Source organism: Neltuma alba, unplaced genomic scaffold (assembly GCF_004799145.2).
Source record: "Neltuma alba isolate B1F8T4 unplaced genomic scaffold, ASM479914v2 tig00001841_pilon, whole genome shotgun sequence".
NCBI lineage: Eukaryota > Viridiplantae > Streptophyta > Magnoliopsida > Fabales > Fabaceae > Neltuma > Neltuma alba.
The window spans coordinates 243,040-253,361 of record NW_021632639.1 but is presented as its reverse complement, the minus strand read 5'-3'; the positions used below and the strand labels follow the sequence as shown (position 1 = coordinate 253,361).

The window sequence follows — 10,322 nt, the reverse complement described above, 5'->3', positions numbered from 1 at the left end:
CGCTCACCACCGTTATATTCTTCACTGATGAAGCCATTTGAACACAACCATGCGCTGTGTATGCATTCGTCCGTTCATAATAGTCTTAAAGAAACATTTCAATTTAAGATATAAAATTGGGAGAATTTCAGTAAAATCCCTTAGCAGTTAATTAATATCAATCAACCCTAAAAAAATTTTAAACTTTCAGTCCACCATCTTAGACCAAAATCAAAATAAAATTTAACAGTAAAAAGGCAATAATACCACTTTTTTATTTTTTAACAAAAATATTAACTACCACCACAGTTTTGGTGGCCGGTCGATTAGAACTCTGACCTCCAATGTCGCTTGTCAAGCGCTAGTGGTTGAACTCTTGACCTTGAGTGGCTCATCGCCAAAGGATTTTCCCAAATAAAGTGGTCAAGAGAGGTTTAAACCCAAGATTCTTTGGTACATCAAAAAACATGACCACTGAGCCAACAAAACCACTTAATTATGCAAAGAAAAAACAATATATATTTAACAAAATAAATACAAGTACCCAACTATAAATAAACAAGTGAAATTCAGCAATTTATAAGAAAATTTTGGCTATTTACAACATAAATTCTGTCATTGACAAAAAACATAAGTGATTCATAACTTGAAATGCAAATATTTAGGTGTAAAGGAACAAATAAATTTTGGCAGTTTATAACAAAAATTTGATAATTTACAACCTAAATTTGGTCATAAGTGAATTCATAACCTCAAATGTAAATATTTAAATTGAATGGACAATTAAAATTCAACAATTTATAACAAAAATTCATAAATTTACAATCCAAACTCAGCAATTTAAGTAGGGAAAAAAAAAGAAATTTACAATACCAAATACTAGGGGTGTTCACGGGACGGATCGGGACCGGGACAGACCCGTCCCGGTTCCGTCCCGATGAACAGTAACGGGACAGATTTTCTGTCCCGTGTCCCGGCCCGTCCCGGGGCCCGGTCAGGACGGGACGGATCCGGGACGGGACCGGGACGTCCCCGAAATATTTTTTTTAATTTTTTTTATTTTTTTTATTTTTTTTAAATTTTTTTAAAAAAATCTGATTTTTTAATTATATTTTTTTGAGCTTAAATCTTATAAAAACATCTTTTTTATTTGTTTGGGCACTCTTAAACAAAAGCTCAAAATATTACATATAATAGTTATTAAAAACTCTAAACAAAAGCTTTTAACACAATAAAAACTTGCTAAAAAATCTAATCATCAATAATCTCAAATCATTAACAAATATAAAAACTCTAAATAAATATATCCATAGTTCCATACAATAGTCTCAAATCTTAAAAAATATGAAAAAAATGATATTATATAAAAAGTTAAAAAAATTAAATTTTTTTTTTTTAAAAAGGGACCGGGACGGGACGACCCCGTCCCGTGTCCCGTCCCGTCCCGGTTTGTCCCGTCCCGAAAAATTTCGGGACGGATTCGTCCCGTCCCAATAAGACCGGGACCGGAACGGGCCGACCGGGACGGGCCGGCTTTGAACACCCCTACCAAATACAAGTGTTTAAGTGTAAATGAATAATGAGAGGTTCACTAAAATTCTCCCTATAAAATTTTGAGTCAATATAATTTTTAATATTTTAAATTTGTTTTCATTTTATTTTTGGTCCTCTCATTTTTTTTTCATTTAGAAAATTAGTCCCTCTAATTTAATAAAAATATTTTTTTTGAGAATATCAAAAAAATAATTTAATAAAAAAAATTGATTATTTTACTTGTTTAGAAACCAAAACCTATGATTTAAAACCTGAGACTAAAACCAAAATTTATGTAACCTTGAGCAACCAAACATTACATTTTAGTGTAAAATTTAAGGATAACATAGGAGTCGTATTTTTAATAATTTTAGCTTGATAATGAATACTAAAGTTTATTCATAAATTTTGGCTCCAACTATTAAAAGGCAAATCTGTGCATAGTGAAGGACTCCTTATCGTGAATGGTACATGGGGTTCACTTTGTATCAGGCCCATCTTTGCATCCTTTCAAGTGCCTTTGTATTTGCACCTTGACCAATTATGAACTTGACTGACTCATTCAATAGAGTACATGTGTTTTATTCAGTGTATCTTGAGACCCATTGGTTAACATGTTACCAGAGCCCAAGTGCTCATCTGGGTTTATAAGTCCAAGAATTTAGTCCACCCATCTCCTCCCATTCAAAAAATTTAGGGCTCTTCTTCTTCCCACCCAATCGGTCCTTTTGACAGTCCAGCATCCATTTTCCTTAGTCGACGGCATAATCATGCGACTACTATTTTCAGAAAAGTACTTAAAATTTTATATTTATTATCAAATTAAATCTTTTAATAGTGTTATATTTCGAGCCGGATAATCTAAGCAAATTGATTTAGTTAACTTAATAATTTACTTATTTTTATATTTGACTAATTTAAAATTATAAATATGGTATACTTTTATTATCTGGCAAAACAATACTTCTATTAATAAAACAACATTAGATCTAAATTTGATGTTAGTTCACACAAGTGACAAATAATAACTATGGCTTATTGCAAAATTTTGTATAATACTCTCCCGTTCTTAATGTAACTAAAGAGTTAATGTTGGTTCTATATATAAAATCTATTTTATATGTTTATTAATTTTCTTATTGAATTAATCTTACTGATATTCTCTCAACAATAATCAAGTAGAAAAAGAAGAGAGGGAATTAAAGATAGGGAAAATTACTAACAGGTCCCACAGAAGGCAATTTATTGCTCTGAGGTCCCACGAAATGTCAAAATCATTGACAGGTCCCAAGGGACCTCAGAGTAATATTTTCGTTTTGTAAAATGACATTACTGCCCCTCATATTCCAGATTCAGATTTGCTCTGTCATTACGATTTACAACCTCAGCAGCGACTATTAACAACCTAATGAGAGGGCGTTAACAACCCTAGCAGTATCCGTTAACAACTTACTTTATAGAATTATATAACCTCTACATAAGAGTAAATTATAACCAAATAATATAATACAGCAACTTTAACACTAAAATGGGATTATAGTAATATTTTAATGCGAATATCCATTTACAACCTCAACAGTGACTATTAACAACCGAATGAGAAGGCATTAACAACCTAAGCAGTATCAGTTAACAACTTACTTTATAGAATATATAACTTCCGCATAAGAGTAAATTATAACCAAATAGTATAATACAACAACTTTAATACTAAAATGGGAAGCTTTTTAATATCATTAAGAATTTTAACTAAACCCAATAGGATTATAGCAACATTTTAATGCGAAGATCCATTTACAACCTCAATGGTGAGTATTAATAACCCAAAGAGAGCTGTTGACAATCTAGGCAGTATCTATTAACAATTGACTTTATAGGATAATATAACCTCTAACAACTATATAAGATTAACTTTAAGACTATTTAGTTATAGTTTAGTTAGTTATAGTTAGAAGTTATATTATCCGATAAAGTTAGTTGTTAACAGACACTGCTAAGGTTGTTAACAATTCTCCTTAGGTTATTAATACTTACTGTTGAGGTTGTAAATGGATTTTCGCATTAAAATGTTGCTATAATCCTATTGGGTTTGGTTAAAATTCTTAATGATATCAAAAAGCTTCCCATTTTAGTGTTAAAGTTGTTGTATTATACTATTTGGTTATAATTTACTCTTACGCGGAGGTTATATAATTCTATAAAATAAGTTGTTAACGGATACTGCTTAGGTTGTTAATGCCTTCTCATTCGGTTGTTAATAGTCGCTATTGAGGTTGTAAATGGATTTTCGCATTAAAATATTACTATAATCCTATTGGATTTAGTTAAAATTCTTAATGATATCAAAAAGCTTCCCATTTTAGTGTTAAAGTTGTTGTATTATACTATTTGGTTATAATTTACTCTTATGCAGAGGTTATATAATTCTATAAAGTAAGTTGTTAACGATTACTGCTTAGGTTGTTAATGCCCTCTCATTCGGTTGTTAATAATCGCTGTTGAGATTGTAAATGGATATTCGCATTAAAATATGGGAAAATCCCAAAAAAGGTCCTTGGAATATGGGAAATGCCAGATTGGGTCCTTAAATTTCGAAAATGACAGAATGGGTCATTGACCCAATCTGTCATTTGTGAAATTCAGGCGAATTGACAATTTTGCCCTCATTTATTCATTCACTACAATGATTCAAGGAATCACTATAAGAGTTTAGGTGTTACCTAGATTCGTATAGCGAATAACTATTCACTTTTTCATAGTCAGGTGTCTTGTTATTAACTACAACTAATGCTGTAATCACTAGAACAATATAAGCATTACCTAGATTTGTGTAGAGAATAACTACTCATTTTTTCATAGTCAGGTATCTTATTATTGTCAGGTACCTTATTATTAACTACAACGAATCTTGTAATCACTAGAACAGTATAAGCGTTACCTAGATTTGTTTAGAGAATAACTACTCACTTTTGCTCAGGGGCAAAAATGTCAATTCGCCTGAATTTCACAAATGACAAATTGGGTCAATGACCCATTCTGTCATTTTCGAAATTTAAGGGCCCAATCTGGGATTTGGTATATTCCAAGGGCTTTTTCTGGGATTTTCCCTTAAAATATTACTATAATCCTATTGAATCTAGTTAAAATTCTTAATGATATCAAAAAGCTTCCCATTTTAGTGTTAAAGTTGTTGTATTATATTATTTGGTTATAATTTACTCTTATGTAGAGGTTATATAATTCTATAAAGTAAGTTGTTAACGGATACTGCTAGGGTTGTTAACGCCCTCTCATTAGGTTGTTAATAGTCGCTGCTGAGGTTGTAAATCGTAATGACAGAGCAAATCTGAATCTGGAATATGAGGGGCAGTAATGTCATTTTACAAAACGAAAATATTACTCTGAGGTCCCTTGGGACCTGTCAGTGATTTTCACATTTCGTGGGACCTCAGAGTAATAAATTGCCTTCTGTGAGACCTGTTAGTGATTTTCCCTTAAAGATAATGCTTAAGGTATTTTAAAAAAAACACATCATATTAACTAATTTAACTATCATCTTTAATCTATTCAAATTAATTAATCAAGTATTACTTTAAGAATCAAATGAGTATATTAATGTTAATATATTGAAATTGATAATGTACTTATTGATATCTAATTAAAAACATTGAAATTCTTCATGGCTAAAATTATTTTATAATGATTATAACTTTTTGGATAATCAATATTATTGACATACCACTAGTATAAAAATGGTAACAAACCATACTATTAGAAACCAAACTATAATATTAAAAATAATTTTATGATATATCAAGTAAATACATAATTAAAATTTTATATTGACTTGCATAAAAATAATTTCAGATTTTTTGTTTAACCGAACACCCTCTTGTTGCCGAGGCGGGCCTTTAGCTTTAGCTTTAGCCGCCTACTACTTAAAAGTAATATTCTAAATTCCAGAAGATTTGGGTCCTTAGCTGTAATTTCACGAGAATAAATACCCGTGTTTTGCTGCGCTGATGGCGACGTCAACTTTCGCTCGACCACCAAAGACCAAACAAAAGCGTCAAAGAGACAGAGCACGCGCGTCTTCGTCACTCTCAGGCAGCTCAACCACGTGTTCTTTCTCCCTCCTCCTCACTCTCTCTCTCTGTTGCCAAATTAGGATTTCACAAACACGTCCTCTCCATCATGACCTCCTCTTCCTTCTTCTTCCTAACCTTGCCCCCACAATCATGTCCTTGGACCCTTCGTCTTCCTCATTTCTTCCTCATCTTCTTCTACCATGAGACCTCCTCCTTGTAAGTCCTCTCCTCGACACCCTTCTTTACTCTTCACCTCCGTTGTCACTTTGTCTGTCTTATCCCTCGCTATCGTCCTCCTCTACAAGGTGATTTCTCTTCAAATCTACTCTCTTTTTGTCTTTTCATCCATTGGGGTTCGTCCTCTTTTCGTTTCTGATTTCTTTTTTTGGAGATTCGATTAGGTAGACAACTTCGTCTCCCAGACCAAGACGGTAGTGGGTCACAACTTGGAACCAACGCCCTGGCATCAATTCCCGCCCAAGTCGTTCGATGAAGAAACCCGCCATGCTCGTGCCTACAAAATCATACAGTGTTCTTACCTTACTTGTCGTTACAGAACCGGCGATACAGTCCCGGAGCGACGTCGTTTCCCAGCGTCATCTGGGTCGAACCGGACCAAGTGCCCCGAGTTCTTCAGCTCGATCTATCGGGATCTGAAGCCTTGGGCTGCCTCTAAGATATCAAAGGCTCATTTATTAGAAGCTCAGAACTACGCAGCTTTTCGGGTGCTCGTTGTTGGGGGAAAATTGTATGTGGATTTGTACTATGCTTGCGTGCAGAGCAGAGCAATGTTTACTATTTGGGGTTTGTTGCAGCTTCTTAGGAGATATCCTGGGATGGTGCCTGATGTGGACATAATGTTTGATTGTATGGATAAGCCTACTATTAAGCGGACGGAACACCAGTCGATGCCTTTGCCTCTGTTTCGATATTGCACAACCAATGAACATTTTGACATCCCTTTCCCTGATTGGTCTTTCTGGGGTTGGTAAGACTTCCTCTGCTATTTTGCCTAGTTTTATTAGAATTATAATATTTCAGTCATAAAATTATTTCTCTGCACAAATTAATCCAGCTAAGAGATCGATAGGTAGAGAGTTTCAAACTTTGGGTGACGAAAATCAGAGGCAAATTTTACAATTTTCTAATAATTTTGTGTCATTTGGTGCTAAAATAAAGCTTCATCATGGGTCCTCTGGCTATAGATGTTCTATGTTTATCCCTGGATTGGTAGCTTGGACAAGTTATAGCTCATGTGGATGGAGAAAATCACGTTTGATGTCTTTTTTTCTTTGATCTAGTTTTAGTCCAAGTGCTGAGTTTTGATAGTTTTGTTTGCTGATGACATCTGTGTAGAAGCACGCTATATTCTTTTGAATGTAGATTGCATATATCTTAATGAAAAAGTAGGACAAAAAAGGCAGAAAGTAATGAAGGCGTGAGAGCAGTTTGATGTCAAGTGAGGTGCCAAAGAGCATCTTAGTTGCTGATGGATTTCCAAGTCTCTTACTACAGAAATTTCATTGGTATGACTGACCTCATGTTATGTCCTTCATGCACAGGTCAGAGATTAACATCCGACCATGGCATGAGGAGTTCCCAGATATCAAGCGAGGTTCCCAAACTGTACCTTGGAATAATAGGCAGCCATTTGCATATTGGAAAGGAAACCCAGATGTTGGCTCTCCTGTTCGTATGGCATTACTAGAATGTAATGATACTGCAATGTGGGGAGCGCAAATTTTGCGTCAGGTTGTGTTAAACTTGCCATCCAAAATTGGTCCTTAAACACTTGACCGTATAAATGTGCTTTATATCAAAGCGTGCTAACCGATGTATTTTGATATTTGCTACAGAATTGGAGTGAACAAGCTAAAACTGGTTTTAAGGAGTCAAAGCTTTCAAGTCAGTGTAATCATAAGTGAGTACACTTATTGTGATGTTAATACATAAGGAAGATAAATGTGCATGTCATTTGCATTATTAAATGTCCATTTCACTTTTATATCTTGAATGTTTTCATAGTGTTAAGAGGCTACTGTTGGAATTTAGTTGAATGTTTTAGCTTTGAAATGTAAACTAATCTCAATAAATGAAACTGGTGGAAGAACAAGAGAAACATGCTTTCAACAATGATCATCATCTTTGCCCTGTCCTTGATTTCTTCTCGTTCCCTTTCACTATCTCTTTCAGGTACAAGATCTATGCTGAAGGATATGCATGGTCAGTGAGCCTGAAATATATCCTTGCGTGTGGTTCTGTTGCACTAATGATATCACCGCAGTATCAAGATTTTTTCACCCGCGGTCTTATTCCACAAAACAACTTCTGGCTAGTTGATGCTTTTGATTTATGTCCCTCTATAAAGCGTGCTGTTGACTGGGGCAATGGCCACCCAGCTGAGGTAATTTTTATATGTGGTCTTATCATTTTGTTTTACCCTCCTGACTGATAGAAATGCTACTCCTTTTCTTCAACTCACTGATATAATAATAAAGGGGAAGGTGTGAACTTGTCTTAATAGTCTCAAGACATGAAAATTAGGAAGAGTATGAACTACATGTTGTTCAACTGGTTTGGGAGACTGTGATACTGCATGCATATCAGTGGTTCCTGATTTGATCAAGCCTAACTTTTTGTTTTCTCTCTAGTGTTTTGCTCCATACCTATAATTTGGATAAAAACACTTATTGGATTTTGCTACTTAACATTGGGAAGATGTATAGAAATAGAGTTTATTAAACCAAGTAAATAAGCAACAGAAGAATCCTTTTAAACTTCTACAGATTACACTTTTATTGAAGTCACATTTATTCCCCCTAAATGCTACAATGTAATGACAAATTTGCTTCTGGGAATTAATCAAAGCACCTTGGAGGGATGCACTTGGCAATTAACGGATCCCTCTCCTGAAGAATGTCTCCTGGGATTACAGAAAATTTAGAGATTAGAAATGAATTTTTGGTTTCACTTGTGTGAACAGACTTCATGTCTTATGGACAGAATCAGAAGAATAATGTCCCTTCGTGTAGGTGTATGAGCTTTATAATTAAAAGACAGCATTTTGTTTCTAATACATCTAATTGACTGGTTAGTGATGAGCTTGTCTGTTCACTATAGGGACTGTGGTCAATCAGTTTGCTGACCCATTGAATTAGTACTGCTTCCGATCCTAAATGTAAGAATTAGGTATTTAATTCATATACAAAAAGAAAATTAGTTGTAAGTTAGTTATCTGTAAAAAATGTATGTTGGTTTCTCTAAAGCATCCTTTTTGATTATTTGCATAAAATACTGCCCCCATTGATGGAAACCCCTTTTAACTTGAGCAAACAAGGGGCATAGTTTGAGAAATAAATATTAATTTGGGAGATAAAGTGGAATGAAGTCTAATATTTAGAACCAAAGTAAACTCTTTAATTAGCTCCTATATTTAGGATGGGAGGGAGTAACTCTTTTCATCTACATGTAGGCAACTTGTTCAGTGAATCAGCAAACTGTTTGCCTCTCCGACTTGGCTTTGTTATTTAGATTTTTGAACTTTTCTCAGCACTTAAAATTGTTGGTTTTACATTTAAACTTGGTATTTTGTAAACAATACCAATTAACTTGGTTCATTTTCGTGTTGCTACAGGCTGAGGCTTTAGGCAAAAGAGGGCAACAATTAATGGAATCTCTGAACATGGATAGAGTTTATGATTACATGTTTCATCTTATTTCTGAATATGCAAAACTGCAAGACTTCACACCTACGCTGCCTTCATCAGCCATGGAAGTTTGTCCGGAGTCCGTGCTGTGCTATGCCGATGACAAGCAAACACCATTCCTCAAAAGATCAACTGTCTTCCCTTCACAATCTCCTCCCTGTACTCTTCCACCTCCCAAGACTGATCATCCATAGTGTAAGCTTGAAAGCCCCTAACCTTTTTCAGAAATGGGGGAAAACAGCTGCCAGTTTCAGAGAAATAGATATGTTACAGTTCCTTAACACTTATACAATCATGCATTAGATCTGTAGAAGGTCTGGATGATATTTTGCGAGAGTCTAGTACTTGGATAGTTGATCTCATTTGACTCGCCACCATATTGAATGTAAACTCACACGTGATTATCTCTTTGAAATTTATACCTTTTTAAAGAAATTTAGAAGATCAAAATTACTGGAAAGGAGATTTAGAACATCAAAGAGGATGAAATCACTGTGGACTTGTTTTGTGCTGATGTGGAAGAAGTAAACTGAGCCTTAAATTTTGTTAAATCTTAAGTGCCTTTTTTTTTTGGTCATCAAGGTTTTCCTTTACAAGTTCGATCAACTTGAGGGAGCAGAATAATGACTTTTTTCCCCCCGTTGGCTCTTCACAGGATCAATTTTCTAACTTCACTCCGCCAACTTTATATATCCCCTCCGCTCATATCTATCAATGAACTTCACTTTATTTTTATGGTTGGTGGAAGTGATGATTATCGAACTGATCTTATGATAAGATGCTTGAGCACTGGGCTATTTGTTTAACTCATTCTTCAACTAAAGTATTCAAAATGGAATGATGAGTTGGAGGATAACAAAGGGGTCAATATGCCATTCACTTAGAGAAGCTCTTACTTGCTCAAGCTGGCTTGTGAAGAGTGTTCATAATATGGATATGGAAAAGTTAATGTGCAAGACTATGGGGGTGTTTGGATTGAATCAAAATCATAGTTTTAAAAGTGATTTTACAATAT

The 10,322-nt window shown here is 34.5% G+C and overlaps 1 protein-coding gene across 1 annotated transcript; it reads left to right on the top strand.

Annotated features, from left to right (window-relative positions):
* The first annotated feature begins 5,669 nt into the window (after positions 1 to 5,669).
* LOC114712554 (O-glucosyltransferase rumi) lies at positions 5,670 to 9,858 on the top strand. Its single transcript, XM_028897114.1, has 6 exons — positions 5,670 to 5,905; positions 6,002 to 6,588; positions 7,163 to 7,352; positions 7,457 to 7,521; positions 7,794 to 8,004; positions 9,235 to 9,858. Exons 1-6 carry the CDS (start codon positions 5,801 to 5,803, stop codon positions 9,499 to 9,501), a joined length of 1,425 nt encoding a protein of 474 aa, XP_028752947.1. The 5' UTR covers positions 5,670 to 5,800; the 3' UTR covers positions 9,502 to 9,858.
* Positions 9,859 to 10,322: the final 464 nt, after the last annotated feature.

Bases quoted from the DNA above. Each gene is read 5' to 3' on its own strand.
- LOC114712554 (XM_028897114.1), top strand. From the start codon at position 5,801: ATGAGACCTCCTCCTTGTAAGTCCTCTCCTCGACACCCTTCTTTACTC. The intron at 5,906-6,001 runs GTGATTTCTCTT...AGATTCGATTAG, and splicing joins CTATCGTCCTCCTCTACAAG to GTAGACAACTTCGTCTCCCA. The intron at 7,522-7,793 runs GTGAGTACACTT...TATCTCTTTCAG, and splicing joins TCAAGTCAGTGTAATCATAA to GTACAAGATCTATGCTGAAG.